A 22,132-nucleotide genomic window follows, 5' to 3' on the forward strand; every position below is an offset into this window, starting at 1 on the left:
TGTCATAGAGGGCAAATGATCTTGGAGGTGAGTAGCAGAATTCTGTCTTCTGGAAGCAGAAAAGAGAAAAGAAGCTAAAGAGACCCAGCAGTGCTATGTGCTCCTACCGCTGTTTAAACACTGAGCAGACTGCAAACAGAGGGCTGGTCTCTTGGGGTGCTGAATGCAGCCTGTGGGCTGCTGTGTCATCTCAACCTTCCAAATGATTTCCTTGCACCCTCTAAAACCAGTATTGAAGCTGGTGATCTTGTAACGCAGTTACTGTCACGTCAGGAGATGCGCTAGGAACCTGGGCCGAACATCCCTGCTGAAAAAATGCTGATGTAAACAAGTACTGCTTTTTTTCCGCCCCCATTTTTATTCTTCAGGAAAATGAACACAGCAACTCATGGCACAGTGACAGCAGTAATATGGATCTCAGTGTTCTTACCCAGACACTGGCCATCTCGGTTTCTTACAGCTTTTCATTCTAATAGGAAGAAAATGTAACATTACAGCTACAAAATTAAAATTCCAGTATAAAAAATTAACACGTTTCCATTCTACCATGTCTGAATGACCCAAATTTTGCTACTAAAATGGTACAGATCAAATAAAGATTAAAATTCAACCTTGTGATACACAGTTGCTCTGGGAGATTTCCAGCAGGCCTGGGTTTGTTCCAAGTGCACTTTATTTTACTTCGGAGCGCAGGATACAGGATGTGGCTCCGCTTTTTGCTGCCACGTACGCAGCCATTTTCTCGGCTGTTTCTCTGGCCATTAAACCGTATTGAAGAGACTTGAACCGCCTTCCCCGACTCTCTTCCAGTTCTTTCCAACGGTTCCACTGCAAGGAGTCCTGTAGAGATGACACGCAGAGGATCAGACTGCTGAGAATAGGATGGTTTTGTTTAGAGGATACACTTAACTTTTATTTGACAGTTTGGCTGGCAACACAGCGAACACGACTGGGAAACATCAACAGTTTGGGCGTGATGAATGGAAAGGAACTCAATTGGGTTGCTCAGTTTATGATGAAGTACACAGCTGTAACACTACACAGAATGTGAGGTCGATAGCAAACTATTGGGATGGCTTGCTCCCATGCCACTACCTCGTGTTCTTTCTCTGCAATCAAGTTATCCTTGAAGCCACAAATGAACAGAATCTATCACACTCTGCTGTCAGCTGATTTACAAGCTAGTTCACAAGGGAGTATTCCCAAAAAAGCTCAGAAACAACAGAAAACAGCTACTTCTTCATCTAATTTTTCACTGAAAATAGTAATTTTTAAAAAAATTTTAATTAATAGTAGTTTTATATATATATATATATATATATTATTATATTATATTATATTTCCACCATTTACAGCACTATGCAGTTCAACTAGAACAAAGGTGCTGCTGGGCATATCTGACAAACACTGAGCTACTTCCCTGTAATAAGATTTGGGCAGGGTCATGCAGGGTTGGGCAGCACTGATGGAAGACGCACCAAAACTTCTAAGTAATTCAGAGTAACCTGAAGGTTCTCCTGTTGTGTTCTTTTTTTCTTTCCTGTCTTACAGATGCCTTAACAACTGAGCAGACCCTAAACAAAGATACTGTGACATCTTAGGAGGGTAACTGTGCAAAGCTTTGCTAAAAAACAATAATAAACTGCAAAATCTAACTTCAAAACAAGCAAACAAGCCTTGTTTTGTTGTTCCTTTCCCCACTTTTATGCAACACAAGAGCACTCATACAGACCCACATCAGTAGTAAAAAGTCAGAATTTGCAATTTGTTTACTTTATAAATGTCTCTCATTTGTAATTATATAGCTGCTTGCCTTTGAAGTCTGCATTTATTGCCTCTACTTTATACTGGACCCCATTCAGCAAAGTGATTAAGTATACGTTCAAAGCCTGTTCAGAAAGCCATCCCAACATAGGAAATGCTTTCTTCAAATAGGCCTTCAGTATTCTCTTTGCTAAGAAGGAACAGACCTAGCGCTCTATGTAAGCATGCACTTATACATGCAGTGGTTTGAAATGGGGATACTGAGGACTGCAAACATTGGTGCTCTGAAAGACTGCACTATTTCAGTTTGTAAAATATGTGCATTTGAAAAATATAATTTTCCCCTTCACTGAATTCAGCTTCGTCTTTCCCACAGAACAAGTAAAGATTTATTATTTTAGTGGATTGGGAGATGTAGTTCTAATTTCTTACTGGGCTGGTACAGCTTTTAAAATATGACCCCATCATGACTGTTCACTACAGTGGCAGGGGTGGCAGTAGCGGCAGTTCTCAACACTTGTTTCAGGTGCTTGCCAAGGAAACACAACCACTGTTACCAGCATTAAGCCTACAGCCTATCGATGCTTTCATTTGATGTTGTTGGATCATGTGGAGGAAAGGTCAGGTATCATTCCCTTATCAAAGGAATGATAAGCTGAAACCTGCCTTGGGTGCGGGAAGGGGTGAGCATCCCAGTTTGATGTAGTGGGACGTGCCTGTTAGGAGGGTGAGACAGAGTTAGGGACAGGGGTCAGATGCCGTTTCATTGTGTGGTGACATAAGCAGAAAGGTGGGTACTGTGTGGATGGACCCCAGTCTGTGGCAGCCAAACGTAAGGCAAGGAGGTGAGGTCAAGGCCATGGTGTGAGGACACTGTGCCTATGCAGGAAGTGGGAACTTGCTACTGTCCCTCTAGTATGGCTTCTGCCACCCTTGCCAGTGCTGGCTGTACAGCAAAACTCTACTGCAGAGATCTTTTCCTTATGTACTCCCAGACCTTTCTTGATGCAGTGCTGGCTTTCCGGGGGGTAATCTTTAAGAGTCCTGCTTGCTTTTTACGCTCCATTGCTTTCTCTGCAATTTTTCTCTGCAGATTTAAAACGCGTTCATCTTTCATTTGCCTTTCACTAGACTGGGACTTCTTTTTCTTTTCTTCTTGCCTGCCAAATGAAAAAGAAGCCATGAGAATGTGAAGTAATATCAACCTATGGAATAAATCCATCTGATTATATATTACTCGGATGATAAAGAATTTGCTTTTGCTTCTGGGAACCAGGCTGGCTGAAAACAGGTTTAAATCACATAGCTCAATAGATGTGGTATTCACAGCTTGCTTCTTGTTTAGAGAACAGTATTACTAAACAGTACAGAATCATTTCTTCCCATGGGATTCCATGATGACAATATCTGACAATATTTCAAGCCTGACATGACATTCTTTAGAAAAAAAAAAAACATGCAAAACTTGTGTTAACACTGCAACTTTTTGCTTGTGGAGTTTTCTTAACACGGTCTTTAGTATTCATCTCAGTTGCTGTATTCTTTGACAAATGCAAGATATTTGTTTCTGCATAATCTGAATGTCCAAATTCAGAATCTATGGGGTGGTGATGTATTAAAATTAGAGGTTTTAGGAGAGGAAAAATTGATAGTACCACATGTAGCGTATGTGTAAGGCATAGGAGAGTGGCTATGGGATAGTCTTTTATTTATTTATATTTTTTCCTTCTATTATAACAACTTTTTTTGTCTATTGGAGTTTACATTTTTGTCTGGTTTTGCTTGCTTTCATTCAGCTGGTGCAATGTACTCACAATTTCTTTTTCATGTAATTTGCATCACCTTATACCGTGACTTACTTTACATCCAACCTTCTCATTCCCTCAACAATACCCTTGAACTCGACTGGGTACTATCATGCTGCAGTACTACGTCATGACCAGTTGTGATTCTCTGTCCAAATCCAGTGCTAAAGTAAGCATCAAATCTACCAAGGAATATTGATCATTATCTAATATATCACCGGGTTAGATCTGATGTCCTCTCTCAGCTGGCAAGGATAGTTTTCTGCAAGGTCCTTTTACATTCCAGTAGTACAACATTACAACTGCTATTATTGGAAATCAGAACAGGATTTGGAATAATCAAGAGCAGAGTGCACTGGGGCCTTGTTAGTCACTGTTGAACTCTTATTCCGTGAGTGCCAGGTCCAATTTCAGGGACAGGTTGTACTTTGGAAATGTTTTACAACAGAATTTCTCCCCCATCTCTCAGGTCTTATTCCATGGTGTTTTCATCATAAATCATGCTCTTCTCATGACTTCCAGAGGTCCTTCCCAACCTTAACTTTTCTGTGATGCTGTGATTCTCAAGGAGTTAGAAAAAGGAGAAGGGATTTTCCTTCTGAGGCTAAAACCACCAGTTTGCCTTCAGAAGTGTCTGTGTTGAGATTCCAGTGATCCAAACACTCTTTTCATCTTGAGAGAAATATTTTTGTCTGTCTTGTTAACTTCATCTTTGCTAAGAGGAAATTCCTCATAGTAGCAGGTATTCTTCAGGGCAGCCATTCTAGACTACATTACCCAAATTCTCACAGCTTGGACGCACAGGAGATTTGATCCATGCCACACTCCTAAATGTGACTGTGAACTCTTAAAAGAGGGCACAGTTTTGCTTGGTTTCTCATTTCCAGTTGATTTCCTGCGACTCTTCCTGAGCTTCTCAGTTTGTGTCATGTTGTCTATTTGGGATAACACTTCTGTCCCCTCTTTAATACAATCACACACTGCAACAGTGAGCTTAATTTTTAATACAGTTCTGTAAGTCTAAAAATTATGTGCTATCATATGATCTAATTGAGAACACGGGTTATTTCTATTTGCATTGCAATGAGGCACCGCATTCCAGGGGATCTAAGAGAATATAACAGTAAGGTTTTATGTAAATAGTCAGTGATTAAATATTGTCAGTGGGAATAAGCAACAAAACCTCTCATTACATACAAATCCAGATGCTTGTAAATACCACTACAAGAAAAACAACAAGAGGTTTAACATCATGAAGAAGCAGTAGCTGCTTCTGAATTGACATCCTAAATAGTTGGTTATTATCAGACAAACATTCAGTCCTCCTCTACATGAAGTCATGTGTCAGCCATGCATGAACTTCCAAAAAGCATCTAGTCCCATAAATTTTCAGATGCCACACCACATTCTAATGGAAACTTAGAGAGGGAAGAAAAAAGGGATTTTTCAAGTTCTGTTTTTCTGTGATGGCCAGTGAAGAACTTGTAGGACATGAGACAGAGAATCCTCATATAACTTCTCTCTCTCTGTATCACATATCTCCTAAGGAAGCAAGTTGATAATCACTCAGAATGGGATAGTCTATGGCTAGAAGAACCCTCTCTAGATATAACATAAAATTATGTGATAATTTTTGGAAAGCATATATAGAATTTATGGTTTACTTACAATCTTAGAATCATAGAATCCTTAGAGTTGGAAGGGACTTTTAAAGGCCATCTAGTCCAACTGCCCTGCAGTGAGCAGGGACATGCACAGCTACATCACGTTGCCCAGGGCCTGGTCCAGCCTGGCCTTGAAAGTCTCCAGGGTTGGGGCATCAACCAACTTTCCGGGCAACCTGTGCCAGTGCCTCACAACCCCCATTGTAAAAGACTTTTCCCTTTTGTCTAACCTAAATCTACCTTCTTTAAGCCTGAAAGCATTTCCCTTTGTTCTATTACCACAGACACTGCTAAAGAGTCTGTCCCCTTCTTTCTTGCAGCTCCCCTTTAGATACTGAATGGCCACTGCTAGGTCACCTCAGCTGGAGAAGAGGCTCTCTTGCCCAGTCTGAACAGCTCCAGCTCTCATCCTGTCCTCACAGGAGAGGTGTTCCATCCCTTGGATCATTTTTGTGGCCCTCTTCTGGATGTCCTCCAACAGCTCCATGTCTATCCTATACTGAGGGCTCCACATTCAAACACAATACTCCAGGTGAGGTCTCACCAGACCAGTGCTAATTTTCAAACACTGTGAAATTCTTGCAATTAAAGGGAAGCCCTGCATATACGCTGAACTGATTCTTAAATGTTCTGCAAGCACTCGTAAAGCTACTGCTGTGATGGATGTAACGGCTTTCAATCTATTAAGGCTGATGTTTCTGTGATTTTTCATGTTCCATTTCCTATTTTGTTTAATATAATTCATTATACACTAGCCCAGCGTGCTTCTTTTGTCTTGATGTATGTCTGTAAATGATACTGAAAGGAACTTGCTTGGTAGGGACCCAATTAAACTCCAGCTGACACTAATTAAAGCAGATTTGTTTAGCAAAGCTTAGCCATCACACTTTGGCTGATTAGTAAGAGCTTTCAACATCATATGGTCACAGGTATAATATGTGAGTTTTCGTTGATGCACAGTGGTATCTTATGAACACCACTAGTAAGATTTGCTATTCTATGCCTATAATTATGATTTAATTCTGTAAGCATAATGTGATCTTTATATCTCCTGTGTAGTGTATCAATACAAATCAGGCAATTAATCACAATGACTTGATAAATATTCTGGGAGTCTAGACCTGTAAATAGGTTTAATGCACAAAGCCTATAGTTTGTTTAGAGAATAATGAAAGCTGCAGCAAAAAGTCTAGCTTATGTAAATATACCAGCATGCTGTGTATTAACAGAAATACCACCACAGATTTGCATTCTACGTGATCAAGTATTAAAGACATTCCTGAAGAACAACATTTCTAGTATACTTTGATGATGCCTCTTAAAAATTAATGCTCCCAAGTTGTGACCTAGAGTGCCTGGGAGGTGTGAAAAGAAATGCCTTGTTAAATGGATACTGAAAATGTATACTTCCTTCATTTGGAGAACAAATGGGACTCCATTAAAATAAAGTATATTTCTGTATTCCTTATCATGATTCTGAATAGAAACTTGCAAATTCGGTGTTTAATTTTATTTGCATTTTACCATCATTGGAATGGTCATCTGTTCTAAATAACCTCTCAAATATGTCAGGACAAATCCATGTTAACTTCACATTCCAGCATAGTTTATTTCAGGATTAGAAAGGTTTTAGCTCTGAATTAATACAAAAGAGCCCATTTTAAAGAAACCCAGCTCTATGTGGTATGTACACACTGTGTATCTACCATAACAGATGATTTTTAGAATACTTACTAGAGAAATAGATTTTATGTAGTATACAAGTTCTTAATGCCTGGTTTGAATCTCTAGTGGTAAGCAGTGACTTGAATTGCTCCCACAGGATTTCACATAACACTAAATGCTTAGAGATGGGAATTTGTCTCCAGCTCAAAGTCTATTGCAGGTCCTTCAGTCTTCTCTCCATAGATGACACAGAAGACAAGGTCACTGATCTATGCAGTCAATCCACTGGAGCTGCAGTTATTGATTCACTAACCTCATTAAAACAAGTTCTTAAGTACTAACACAGTATAACCTTACTCTTTGGAGATTAACTATCAGCTACAAACCAAATCAGAGCTGGGACCAGTGAAAACTAGTTAAATGAATAAATCAATACTGCCTTACTACTACTGTAATTGAGATTTAGATCTGGAAGATAAATCAATAACATGAATTGAACTCCTAAGAAGCCACCTTCTGTATCCAAGTGATAAACACAAATCTAAAACATGTCTAAAGATGCAACGCTTTAGCCTGATAGAATATGTCTTCAGAATGGCAGCCTGAACATCTATTTGCAAAATAAATAGGGCAAGACAAGAAGTAAACTATCAAAGACACAAAAGAAAAAAGGTGAAAGAAAACTTGCAAAAACAACCAATCAGAGTTTGCAAGCAGAGCAAGATGCAGTAAAAATGGCATAAGAGCAAGAGATGGTCCATATTTCACACACTCACACAGGCTTTCCTCTTGCCCAGATTTATTTGTAAATATTTTAAACTTAGATTTTACATTCCTTGTGGATGGGATCTGTCTTCTGTATATGTAACCATCCACAATGGTTATGGATCTTTTATTACAATGAATAATAAATATGAAAATTAATAATAAATATGCATAATGAATACAAAATTTGATCAGAGAGCCTGTAAGCAAAGATTCTTCTCTTTGATCTACAGCTATAGTATATTTAATTTATAATTTATTATTATTATCAGAAAATCTCCTTCTTCAAGTATCTTCTAAAATAATGCCTGCCCTTTCACATAACAAATGAAGTTCAGAGAAGAAAACTATAGGCCTAATATATTGATTTAGATGACAATGAGGAACCACTTCAAGTAGCAAGTAAGAATGATTATAATAAAATCAAATGGGTTCTGATTGACTGAAAAAGAGCAGAATTGCTTCTTACTCAGTACAGAGTTTTGGCTCTGAAACCTGGTGCAGTACTCTCAATACCAGCTGAGCACAAGGTCATCAACCATGAATTCAAATTGTTGAAAAAGATTTGTTAAATTTGATGCAAATTATTTTCAGAAGTAAAAAGAAATCTTGTTCCCAGCGTAATCTTTGACAAAAGCTACATTGCTGTATAAAAGGGCAGAATTTTGCTCTTGACTTGCTTTCATGGAACTAGCAAAGTATTAACAAAGTTTCAATGTATTAAGTGTCTTATATATGCTGTTTCATACTGACTTTAATGCAGCTGCTCGTCCAAGTTCTGCTCTGAAAACTGAAATCTGGTCCAGTTTATCTAGAAGAAGTTGTTCCTTAGCTTGTTTATCTTGAATTATCTGGTCTCTCTTCTCTTCCTCTGCTGCTTTCTGTACTTCTTTAAGTAGAGCAAGGCGTTCACGTAGTTCCACTATTGACATTTCACAAATTAAACCATGGCCGCCAGTCTAGGAAATAAGAAGTATAGATTTAAATAACACTGTAAATGGCAAGGAGAGAGAAGATGAGTACAGTCAGAGTATTCTGATTGTGTTCCAAATTATGCTGAATATTTTTGAGCTTCAAAAAAGACAGGGATGACTCTAACCTAACTGCTATTATGACTCTAGCCTAACTGCTATTATGACTCTAGCCTAACTGCTATTTGCAAGCTGGTTTTAAAGTGTAGAGATTATCTTCTGTATGTGTAAAAACACAAGGCTCTCAAAACCTTTCATGAAAAAATATTGACATATAGAATAAGCACAAACATAACATGTGTTATAATGGAAGACATGGATGCAGGAAGTCAAGATGCTTACCAGACTCTTTTTATATGGTTGTATAATATTAAGAGTGAAAGACTGGTTAAGATTTTGGTTACAAAGACCTTGATCTAATTAGTTCCACAGAAAATGAATGACAAAGTTCAGAAAGGCTGAATATGAGACAGGCAAAACAAATGAACAACCACTTCTCTGAATGTTATTTCTAAGATTGAACATAAGTAGTAATGATAAATATATGCAAGTAAAACTCATTACAGTCATTTTAATGGAGAGAAATTATTCAGTTCAAGAGCTGATGTGTTTTCAAACAACACTTTTCAGCAGAAAAACAATCCCTTGTATTGAATACTGAGTTGCTTGTTGACAGAATACAACTTGCCTTTCACAAAACAGAACATGAATGGGAAGGGAAAAAAATCAACCACCAGGAAGAGAGAAGAATGTTCTGTTATAGACACACACTCAGATTGTGAGTTTGGCTGCAAGACACCAAGTATGGCAGAGAAACAGACTGAACTATGTGCTGCTACAGCTGTGCTTAAGAGAGCTTATTATTGAGTTAGACTGGAGAGCCAAATGATACAAACTCATCAGTGATGGTGAATGAGTCCTGGGCAGGAACCTGCAGAATCCTCCAGCATTTCCAAGAGTCTCTCCTGTACTTTTGGTTCACACAGCCTCTCTTTCTAAAGCTTCAAAAGCTGGGTCAGTAGGAAGAAATCAACACCTCACTGCTTTTTACCCAAAGTTTGACTCTTGAATTTTGGCTCAGTGGTTTCTGCTTCCACACTTCTCATGTTTACCAAACATGACCTAGACACTGATCACAAGCAGCATCATAAGAAGAGTGATAGAATAATTCAATTAAACAATCTTCTCTTTGCATCTTCTTCATAAATATGTATCACCATAACTAAATGAAAAAGTAAATAATTATTTCTGAGATTTCAGTCCTGAGTGAAATTGTAAATGGCAAGTACTGTAATACCTTGAGTGTAATTGAAGCTACTCAGTAACTGCTGAACTGTACTCATGGGAGGTGAAAGGAAACTGTTTTGCAACAGGGCATATATAACAGTGGTTGTATGTGGGCATGGTAAGCAGACACCAAAAAGATTTAGGAAAGTGAAGCATGGAATGGTAGGGATGAATACTTTGAGCATGCGCATTTCAAAAATATTCAGTGAAGACAGTGAAAAGATTCCTAGAAGAAAAATAGTTCTATACTTGTACAGTAGGTAATGCTGCTATTAGAGAAACTGAAGTGCCATCAAGGGAAGAACTGGGTACTTCAACAGTTTTGAGTAGTACAAATTTTATGAATACATACTTAATGTCACATAGCCTATAAAAGCCTTTTGTAGAAATAAAAAATAGGGCAAGACATCACCAAAAGAATCCTAAATTACTCTGAGAACCATTGTTAATAGTGGGTACACATGAAATAAGCTGAGATATCGTTCAGGTTGGCTCTCTTGCACATGCAATATGACCTGTATGGCCATCCCACTTTCAGCAACCTTACACTTTAGTCACCACAGATATAGCATAAGCCTGATTTCAGTTACGTTTTTATCACATGCCTTGAAACCTATTGTGTTTTCCTACTTTGTCTTTTGAGAAGAGCTAGATGGGAAATTTATATTAAAGCCACATTCTGTACTTAGTTACAAACAGTGTAAACTACCAGTGGAAGTTCTGTGTCAAGTTGGCAGCCACGTACATGGCAATGAAATTAACCACATTCAAAAGTAAGAAAGTACTGGCAATCTGGTCACCTTCATTTTCCTCAGTGAGTGCCTGCACCATTGTATAGAATTTGCTGTGATTAAAAAAGCAATGACATTTCCACACACAACTACTTTGAACTGTTCTGTCTTTGCAGACTATGTCTTACGACTTTGCAGCCCACATCTTGTGACTGAATCCAGGTAAAAAAAACCAGAATTGATCACATTTAAAATTGGTGAGGTCACTTTGTATTACTCTGTGACTTTGTGAAGGTGGATGGCACATGTTGTAATCAGTTGATTTTGAAAGACGTCTGGAAAGCCAGATGCTGGCAGCAGAATTCAAAGGAAATTCAAAGGGCCTATGATTTCACTTGCTATCAGAAGCTGTAAGTAAGTTCTCACTTATCATCAGAATATTCTCCATGGTAAAATTTTCATTTCATAAAATTTGTGAAAGTTTCAGATCTAATCTTTGTCTCATGGGGTCACTTTGTGCTTAACACCATGAATCTCCACTCAGTACACAGTTCCCCTGAGTGTGTGAAACACATACAGTACACATTAATGTAAAAACAGTAGTTTTTTCCTGTGAGCTTACCTCAGTTAAGTCAACAAACTTGTGTTTAAGGATTGGTAAAGATTCAATGGCTCGTATTTGTTGAATTAATTCATATCTTTTCTTAAGTTTCTCTTCCTCTTCTTCTAAAGCCTGACGAAGTAGTTCTCGATTTTCTTCAGCAACTTCCTGCACTGAAAGAACTCATCTCTGTTAGCTGGTGGCATATTTTAACAAGTAGTCTATCTGGAGGAGAACTCATATGTGATTGTGAATAATGATAATAATGCATACCTAGATGTACTTGAAGGAGCAATCTGTCATTGGTGTGGGGAACAATTAAAGAACCAAATGGGTGCTTCCCACCTCCACTATCTATCATTCTATTAAGCATAGAAGCATATTGTATACATACATAAAGTAGACAATTTGAATTATTTCTACTTAATTTCTGTTCTAATTAATGTATAGTGTTTCATTTTTAAATAAAAGGGTATTGTACAACATCAAACACTTGTAGTTTATGAAGCTGTACATATCCTAGAAATCAGTGACGCACAGAGGTTGGTAGGCTTTGCTGCGCCATTTCAGATTGGCTAACACTTTCTGCCGTGCTCAGTACAATTGTAGAGGTAGCTAAGCAGTAAAAAGTATTCTGCTCACCAAAATATGCACAATTTAAGGGAGCCCATTTGTACACTGTTAACATTTACTGACATATGTTAACATTTGTTAACATGGTATTGCTTTGGAATATGTCCAGCCTTCTGCCTGGATTTCATTCACTGATGTATTAACTAGGAATTTTATTTAAGAATTGTGGAGGATGCATAACACAATTTCTCTTCTGGTCTGTCTTGTGCTAATCCTTCTCCTTTGTGGTACTGTTCTTCTGGCAGATGTCTTTTCTTTCCTTCAGCTACAATTATCTCCTCCAGACTGTCTTCTCTAAAGAAGACAATAATCTTGAGCTATGATTCTTTCAGAAAGGTTGCTAGGCAAATCCTCTCTTAATGGCATGAATCACAGGAATCTGAGCTTCCTAAATTGATTTGACAAAAAGTACAGCCATTCAAGTATGCTGCTTTTAGATGGAAGAGAAACCAGTTGCAGAGCATTAGCATTGTATTCTCCCCTTTTAGACAAAGTTTAATTCCCACAAGCAGTAAATTAGAATTTCTGATCTACCCGCTACCAACTTAGTCCTAAAATTCATATTCTTACATTTATGGGAATTTATATCCTGGATATTTCCCACAGCTTTCTCTTTCTTTCAGAAAAATTGTATCTGCCCCTCTAAAAGAAAGTAATCTGGGGACATTTGGCATTGTATCTATTTTTTTCTGGCAATATATAAATACCTATCTGCTGTTTGTACTTCTGAAGCTTTAGTTTTGCTTGCTTTGCATTCTTGTGTCCTTCCACGACCTTTTCCACCAGCTCTCTCATTTCTTTCCGTTCATGTAGACATCTCTCTGCATACTCATGCATCAGTTCTGCTTTCTAAATCCCAAAAAACATGTTAATAAAATTTCTGATAACCAATAATATGAGAGCTTCAAATAACTGAAATAGTGCAAAGATAACTGCATTCATTGGACTATATCATCCCTGAAACTGAGATTAATAGAATGGCTACAATCATTTTTGAATGGCCGAAAGCAACCACACTCCATTCAGTTGTACATGTTAGGGTTCAGATTGTTGCTTGATAGTCTGTTCAGATAAACATAATGCATAATGCCAAAGTAGCTGAAACGTGTATTTTTAAGGACAGAAAAGGACCCCATTAGGCACATTTCCCTTTTATGATGCCCTTATTGAAAATCCGTGTGGGTCTATCCTAAATTGCTGAGTCACTACTGACATCTGTGAGAGGTGACCAAGAGAAAAGTAGTGGTCAGCCCACAGGGCATAGCAACAAGCCAAGTCAATAGAAAAGAAGAACAGTGGATACTGGCCTGTGATAGTCACTCTTCAAACTATTAATTCTATAGTACTTGATTATTCCTTGAGCATTTGCTTAGTTTATAAGAAAAGCACCAGAAAAAAAAGTGATTTTGGGAAAAAAAGAAAGAAGATTTAGCAGTGTTTTGGGGAAAATGTGATTTGTCATGTTGGAAAATATATGAAAAGGTACTTTTTGGCATTCTATTCTATTCTATTTTCCATATCTGTTGATCTAAAGAGGGTTCCTATCTGAATTTTCCCCAGGAGACATACAGCCATGTCGGATAATATGAAATAAATTGAATTATATCTGCTTAAGGAAGCAAATTTGTTTATATTCACAGCTCTCACTTTAACAAGATAATTAGATTAGTCACATATTGGTGATTTCATTGCGAACGGTGCCTAATATCTCAGTGTCTGAGCAAAAAGAAAATTAATAATGACATGAATATTGGGAAGGATGCTTTACTTTCAGTTTATATTCAATTGAATTCAAAAGTGCTATCAATCAAATCAAACACTTGTAAAAACTACTTAAATGTATAAACATTGCAGTGTCTGGAAGTTATAGCATTGTTTACAGACTCCAGTGAGTAAAGACACTGTACAGAACTTTTATAATTACTTGTAATAGGCATCATCTATGGTAAATTTTGCAGTAATTGAATGCAGGCAAAATTTGAACAAAGCTGTATTACCTCTTCTCGCATTAAATCACCTTTCTTCTTATTTTCTTGAATTACATTCTGATGAGCTAAAACTGCCTCTTCATAACTCAGTTTCCCTCGAAGCCTTCTGCACTCTAGTTCAGCCTGCTGCTCTTCCAAATCTTTTCCACGCATTTGCTTTTGCCATTCCAAGAATTCAGATGCATCTCCAGTCCCTCGTAGCAGATTTTCAATTCTGCAAGAGTGAGGGAAGAGTACATCACACTCTGGCTCTCCGGCCCTGCTTTGGTTTGTTAAACATTTCTAGAGGGTTTTTGTGACATGGAGTGCATGATCCCTGCAGAGAGAAAAGGTAGTCACTGTGAAGTCACCAAACAGATGTATTTTAATTCCAGTTCAAGAGGTCCTACTAGGTAGAAAACCTGGGGAAAAAGGGCAGTAAGAAAGTGTATGAAAACATGGATGTGGATGTTGTCAGCACAGTAAAGCCCAAAGAGAGGGCTAACTTTATTTACAAGTACATTCTTATAAGGAGCAAGGAGAATCAGGCCAAAGGTACGTAAATTTTCTCAGAGAATTATTTTGCTTAGAGGCAGAGAGAACAAATAAGTTTTCTCTTTGGCAGTTTTCTTGCCAACTTTACTGTAGAGAAATAAAAACTTCTCTTATTTCTGTTCCTGTTTCGTATTTCACCAATTAAATAATCCTATAACACTGTTGTAACGAGGAGAGGAAGTATTCAGATATTAAGTAAAACCACATCCTTATTTTTTATGGATAGCCAGGAGAGAAAAGCAAAGCCCTGCAGCAGGACTCTCAAAGTCCAGCAGCAAAGAACTGAATGAGCCAAGAGTTTGGGCACAGACAAAAAATGCAGTGCACGGTGCCTCACTGTTGCTCCCTAATGCATATATATGTATTTGCTTTGTGTTAAATGCAGCTGAACATTACATCTCATGAATAAAAAATAATGTTAAGGGGAACATTATTCCTTTGCAGAGTGCAATAAAATTCTGCCAGATAAAGTGAACTGTGTTGTGTATAGTTGTATGAGAAAATTTCAGTATACATACACAGCTGTTAATAATAGGTGGTAGCACAACCTGAGTGATGTGTAAAATCTTACTGCTGAAATTCTGATCCATCTATCAAAATTTCATACAAAAGCTAAATTCAACTTTAGACAGTCATTCCAGGAATAACAGCAGTATTTAGTCCTTACCTTGCTAAGTCAGGTGGATTAGTAAAAATATTGAATAAAGTTGACAATGTTACAGGTTTTATCTTAGTTGAAATTATTACCGAAAATGTTCTGTATTTCTAGTTACAGAATACAGTCTGCAGTGGACATTCAGAAGCCCAATTAACATCAGCTGAAAATCTGTGCTGCATAGTCAGGCTTCCTTACGTCAGAGCTCTGTGTGCACAAAATGGACCTGCAAGATCTTATTCCCCACCCCTAGGATTGAGTTGCCTGTATTCAAACACAGCTGCGTTATGGTGCAGCTGTGCACCACTGGATCTGACTGCAGAGAGAAGAGCTGTGTGAAAAACTGCTGAGAAAATTGTATCTGTGGAGCTTCTTCCTGGAAGCTGCATTTAAACTCATGGTAGAAACCTTTGTTCTTGGCCATGTTGCAGGTATGTCTGTGTCCAGCCTTGTACCTGCTAACCCCATCTTGTTGACTTGTCTCTGGGCTTGGCCTTGGCCTGACTTGTCCTTATAGTCTTGCCTAGCAATCATTGGATTGCTGGCTGACCCTGCTTCCCCTCATCGGACCCGCTCTGCTGCCTTGCCAAGGTACTACGGGACTGAGTGGCTTCTCAGTGAGGACACTGCCCTTGCACGCCTTGCTGTCACCCACACTCCTGCTCATCCAGCCTGTGGACCAGCATGGTTTTAGTCCTCCCATACACCTTACTGTGACAGCAAGGAACAGGTATTTCTTTACACAGATAAACAGATTCAACTATCAACTTTGCATGCAGTCCCGCCTCCCTCCCCAACCTCCCCCAAGTTCCACCCCCCTTCAAAAAAAAGAAGGTATATGAAATGTTTAATATATAAGCTTAATACATATGCTCCTTTTATAATGAACACAAAGGTAGAAGTGCATTTGTGTCATTATATATTCTGAAGAATTGGAACAAATGTAACAATCGATCTTTAATGGACTTTACAAATGAACACTACTATTATTCTTTATCAATAGGTGTGAAAACAATCTGAGGAAGATGCTTGGTCATACCTCTGGAGCTCCTGTTCCATTTTTCGCTGATAGAGGGCACCCTCTCTTAAAATAGCTGCTGCATTTAATTTAATAGGTAAATTGTGGATCTGTCAGTAGAGGGAATGTATATACCATCGTTAGTAATGTAAACCATAAAACAGAATATAAAAACATTTCCATGGGTTAAATAAATCGACCCAAGACATCATAAATTTTGTTTAAAGTATTCATCTAGCATTAATCTGACATTCACAATGAAATTGCACGCTGTTCATAAACCACTCAAGCTGCTTAAGAAATCAGCAAAGTCCCCCAAGTGGATTATAAATTTGTAATCACTCTTGGACCATGTCAAATCCCTTAGAATGTGTTCACTTCCTTGCATTCGTTCAGTGCTCGAGTTCATGGTGTGCATGGATTCCATCTGCTTTGGACAAAGGAAGTAAACTGCTTCCAGAATAAAATATTTTGAATTCCTGCCTCTGAGAGAGGGTAAATTAGCCAAAAACATCAAAATAAAACACAAGAAGTATCGCTTACATGAAGTTCTCAAAAGTTCTTTTTTTTTTCTTTCTTGTTTTTTCCCTCCCCCCCCCCAAATAATCACTATTTTAACTTCAAAATATTCCTAAAACAAGTAGCATTACCCATTGCCATATTTATTTTCTAGATCCTGGAAGCAAAGTTCTCAGTGAGTCAGTCTTCACATTACAACTTGGACCAGATCCTGTGGTTGCTCTGTAGTTCTTCAGTGTATTGCCTTAGGACTAAACCCCCAGACAATCTCTAAATACTGCATGAAGAAGGGAACAATCTCTTTGCCAGTTAAAAATACTCCATGCATATGTAGACTGCTCAGATGACAAAATATAGCACCTTTGCAAATGCATATAATTAGATGTGATCAGAACCAAGGCAAAGCAGGGCAGACAGGATAAGAACTGGGATCGTTCCTACAGAAAACAAAGCTTAGTCGTGACACATTTGACCTAACTCCAGAAAAAAATTCTTTGCTTAATGCCCAAACATGTATTTAAACTCCGAATTAACAGCTTAATGAGAAGCTGACAAACAGATGCACAGAATCACTCAAGCTATATACTGCAAATATTGTATGTACTGCAGTCTCCTGGAATGTGTAAGTTAACTGGAAAATTGATATTTTATAATTGATATTAATTAGGCAGGTTGACGATAATGAATGTATGCTATCACCTGGATATTCATTAAGTAGAATTACCAAGTTTTCCTCACAGATGGCACATTTTAACGGCAAAAAATTAACTGCTTGCTTACTTATGGGTAAAATGATGATAGCTAAAAGAATTTGGGACAAGAATGCAATTTTGTTGGACTCTCTATACTTACTCTTCTCAATGCCTGATGATATCCTTCCTTTTGGTCCACTTATCAGCCCTTACACTGACATTTCCTCTTCACATTCACCCTCCAGCCTGTATTATACCCTATACTGGTGCAGAGTAGACATTTTCTCTGACAGATGCAGAAATTTCCATATATTTGGCAATAAACTGCACAGACAGATTTCAAGTTCTATATTTACTAAGTAAAGTGTGGCTAGAAAACTGAGTTAAGTCTGATTATGAAATTAATTTTAGCTTAGAATCTCACATTGTTAAACAGAAGTATGAATGAAGCCCACATAGTCAAAATTACTAGAACTTCCAAGTTATGTAAAACAGGCATAAGTAAAATAACTGCAAAGATTCTTCTGTTTCTTGTGGTATCAAGGAATTCTTGAATTTTTCTCATCCCCCTTCTGTTATGAGATACTTTCCCTTTTTTAAGATGACAAAATGGAATAAACCTGGCAAAATGTAGACCAATTAAAGTCTCATGGAAAAAGACTGCAGTCACTACGACCCACTAATAAACACACTGCAGCTCTCCAAAACCAATACATACAGAAAGAACAAGGCCAGATATGAGCAAGCAGCAAATTGAGACAGAGTGATGATACATTTCTACGGTCTCACCCTTGTAGTGAAAAAGATGAATAGAGATTTTGTAACAGTAATCAGAAATAATTGTTGGTGCACACAATAAGTGTGAATGATAGAACTGAAAAAATGTATTTAACATACGGTGAATGTTCTGAAAAGAGGAAAAAAAACATAATAGTTGGTTAAAACATTATGTGATGTCATTCATTTGAGGATAGATTATACCCTTTATAACACATAATGGACAAACCTTTCACAGATAGGAAGACGAAAGGAATAAAAGCATTTTGAAAGTCAGTAACAATATGCCTGTCTCAAAAGTTAGAGCAGCCTCTTGAATACCATCTAACTAACTTTTATGGCAAATATATTTAGATGAGATAAAGCTGATCTTGCTTCCAGAGAAGACACTGGAAGCTGTTAGAAATATCCCATATCAATAGAGTAAGATGCCAGATCCACATATTTCATTACGCAACTTAGGCAGATGGCTTGACTCTCCTGAGTTGGCACTTAAGTTTCAATCTTTTAAATTAAGAGAAAAGAAAGTGGAATACACATAGTCCAGAACCAAGTTCACATAATCACAGGTCAGATGTTTGGGTTGCCTGTGAGTTGTTTACTGACTTTTTTTCTTTTGAAGGCAAAATGATTTGGGATGTGACTGTTTTCCCATAATTTATATGGTCTTAGATTGTTAGTAAGCAGGTTGAGTAGCTGATACTGTTATTAAAGATAACTTCAGTGTGTGGTAGGTGCCAGATATTCCTTAGACATGTTCACCAGAAGCTCAGTTCTTTGAGAAGGGAACCAGACTTCTCAAAGTCTGTAAGAACTGTATCTAAATACAGTTTTAAAAAGTAGGTAGATTTGCTCACAAGGTTTTGAGCACAAGCACAACTTCTACATTAAGCTATTCTGGACATGAATTTAAATGAAAGGTCACTGATTGAATGATGAAAGACTGAAGATTATCTGTAGCATAACTACCGAAGAGACAGCAATGTGAGTTTTCATGTATTGTACAACCAAGAGTGGAACAAATTTTCTGTATTTACAATACTCTGAGCCTTGCAAATCCTAGTAGAGAAACATGTAGTTTAGTGGATTTTATGACCTGAGTATGTGTATAAAGGGTAGAAGATAAATAACCAGATGGACTGTATATTATGTATCAGGCAGTCATTATCCAGAGTCAGTGCTCATCATTCTTGAGGGTCTCATTTTGAAACAGTGATTCATAGACATAAGATTCTTCTGTCCCTGCGCTGAGTTCTTAAATCATTAGTTCACACTTATTTTCTCCCTGTGGGCTATTCTTAATACTCAGCATTTTATATATAATTTTCTCTGACTGGAATTGAAAACACGATTAAAGAAATATGGTTTCATGCTACAGACAACTTACTTGCTAGTGTTCTGAGGGAACTAACAGGCTATAATTGATGTGACCAGCCCCACCCAGCACTTCCACTCAGATCCTTTGCCCACTAGGATCCCCACTTAAGCTCAGTGGGGGGTTTCCTGTCATGTTGGAGGTAATTTGGCTCCTCGTCTCTCCAGTTCGGTATGTGGCTGTCCTTACTGGACTTCCAGCATGTATCTGCATTAATGTAGCACTGTTTCTTGACTGGTCTTCTTAGGTGCATCCCAGACCTCACGTGTGATTGCTTTGTATAACGGTGATTGGCAGTCAGCAGAGCCTGTCACTACCAGCACAAGCCTTGCCTTGCCCTAGGCAGATACGATAACCTACCTCCTGGATGGTGTGGGTACTGCCTGTGCTTTTATCACCCTTGGCTTCTAGTTTGGCATCTGTCCTGGAGCAGCCACTCTCTGTTTGGTCCCTGACCATTTCCTTGTGAATTGTTAAAGGCCCACAGGCCTAAACTTATAAACCACAAATCTAACCCATCCCATTCTGGCCACAGAATATGACTTAAAACCAAAGATTACATTAGACATCAGCAAAAAAACTGTGTTTTTCACTCAAAAAATTCCAAACATATGTAGCAATGGGATCTGAAACATTACTCACCTTGCTTTGGATCTTCTGAGTCTGGAATGCTGGCGTGCTCCTCATACTGTCCTGTGTGTTCTGCAGTTCAAACTAAAATCACATTTATTTTATCTCAGAGAGATATTTTTAAATACTCAGCAAACAATGTTAGCTTTGTACTGAAAATCATTCCTGAGGACTCATCTAGAGTAACAAATATGATCACAGGATCTATATTTTATTGTTCTACATTTAAAACTTGTTATGTACACTCAGTACAGCGGGAATATTTTATATCAAATGACTGTACAAATGTAGATCCAAATAAAAACTTATGACAAATATTATTATTTTATTTCTATAACCTTTATCAACTAAAATAATGCTAAAGAAGTAACAACAACATTTCATTTGCCTATTGAATTCTAACTGTCAACCATGAATATATTCAGCACTTAACTGAAATAGATACTGGGAAGACAAGACGTGGTGTCAGAGGATATTTCATGGAATCATTAAAGTAGTCAAATTATAGTGAAGGTCATTAATTTCATTTTAGGGTGATACTGACACAAAAGCATCTACACATCGTAAGGATGAATACAGTGAATAGAATATGCAGATGTGATGAATATATTATGTAAATACTTTGTGACAGAGGTGTAAATTAGAAATCAACCAAAGCAAGAATTTGATATGAAAACGAAGTGTTACTGCCTCAGCTTGACTGATCTGTGGTCTTAAAAATTAATGCAAAAATAATATATAAGTTTAGAATAACATTGGCGGTTTGGAGACTTGTTGGAGTAGTATCATGGGAGGTTTCAGTGTCTCAGAATCATGAGAATAAAATAGCAGGACCAGAACAAAAGGGGGTTGTACATTATAAATGCAAAGAGGCAAATGTCAGTATGTTTGTTGTACAATCTGAAAACAATAATGAAGATGTGAACTGACAACAAAATTTTAAGTGACAACACATAATTCCCAGCCTTAAGTAAACAAAAATTTTCCAGTATTTTGAGATCTATTTATACAACTCTGTTATTTTCATCTTCATACTTGGAGATATTTAAGCAATAAAGTTTTTTGTAGCATACCTCTGATTTTTCAGGTCTCGTGGCTGCACACCTGAACTGGTTAGTGTTTGTTTTCAGAAGCAGATCCTAGGATAAAAGCAATCAGCTGAAGGAGTATGGTACATTCATAGTCTCTGTTAATTTTCTGTCTGAAAAAAACCCTGCAGCACAGACCATATACTAATTTGTTTCCAGTGAATAGGAGACGTGGTTTTTCTGTTGAATGAGAAGACTATGATCAGGAGATCTGAGCACCAAGGACTGTTCCAATAGGCATATCCATAACTGCAATTCCAGCTGTCATTTCAAACATGGAGGGGATAAGTACAAGCATTCACATTTCTTGCTTTTAGATATTTCTTTTAATTGTAATCTCTAATCAAACCTGTGAAACAGACTAGATTTTCCAATGGCTTTCTTGTGGGCAGCTGTCCATAGTATCAGTGCTTTTATAACCATCTAGCATATGGTTACCAGTGCTCTCATCCCATTTTTCACAGCTGGTCCGACTTTGTACTTACAGCTGTAGCTATTACAAAAATGCTACAAAACAAATGGCATTTTCTTTCAGAACCCAATATTCCAGCTTGTTTAGCGAAGAGCCTAGCGAAGTGACCTTTGTGAATGCTTTGGATTCCTTTTATAATGTTCCACAGGCAACAAAAACTGCTGTTATTGCAGCTATAATTTCTGTGGTAGTTTTCTTTTGTTCCTTGTATTCATGCATTTTCTCCACCGAAGAATGTGGCTAGTATTTGAGTGATTTTATAGTTGTCATAGAGTTTTGACAATATAGGCACTGTGATATCTTGATTTTCCTCCACAATTTTTCCAGGAAGTTCGTACGTGCAAATAAGCACACAGACAAATAAATGTGTGCTTTCTCCACAGGAAATAATAAGAGGATAAAAAATAATGCAGTACTGTTTGACAATAAAATACCAAACACTGGTAATCTGATGGGTCAGCAAAAGGAATGCAAAGTTTATCCCCCTAGAACTTATCA

At 37.6% G+C, this 22,132-nt stretch overlaps 1 protein-coding gene across 6 annotated transcripts in view; it reads right to left on the reverse strand.

Moving 5' to 3' along the window:
- Positions 1–335: 335 nt before the first annotated feature.
- The window catches only part of CFAP99 (cilia and flagella associated protein 99), a 43,025-nt gene continuing 21,228 nt past the window's right edge, over positions 336–22,132 (reverse strand). For 3 of the 6 annotated variants that reach the window (XM_032444085.2, XM_015862664.3, XM_015862665.3), the window contains exons 8-16: positions 21,148–21,213; positions 20,087–20,158; positions 16,103–16,191; positions 13,884–14,088; positions 12,594–12,735; positions 11,275–11,426; positions 8,417–8,622; positions 2,762–2,924; positions 336–840 (exon numbers count right to left, since the gene is read on the reverse strand). In XM_032444085.2, the coding sequence (XP_032299976.1) occupies positions 673–840; positions 2,762–2,924; positions 8,417–8,622; positions 11,275–11,426; positions 12,594–12,735; positions 13,884–14,088; positions 16,103–16,191; positions 20,087–20,158; positions 21,148–21,213 (1,263 nt within the window). In that variant the 3' untranslated portion in view covers positions 336–672. The remainder of the gene's footprint in view (positions 841–2,761; positions 2,925–8,416; positions 8,623–11,274; positions 11,427–12,593; positions 12,736–13,883; positions 14,089–16,102; positions 16,192–20,086; positions 20,159–21,147; positions 21,214–22,132) is intronic. The other 3 variants (XR_014945534.1, XR_014945533.1, XM_032444086.2) reach the window with 2 other exon arrangements.

The sequence above is a fragment of the Coturnix japonica genome, chromosome 4, assembly GCF_054131305.1.
Source record: "Coturnix japonica strain WE chromosome 4, WE-NBRP24, whole genome shotgun sequence".
Lineage (NCBI taxonomy): Eukaryota > Metazoa > Chordata > Aves > Galliformes > Phasianidae > Coturnix > Coturnix japonica.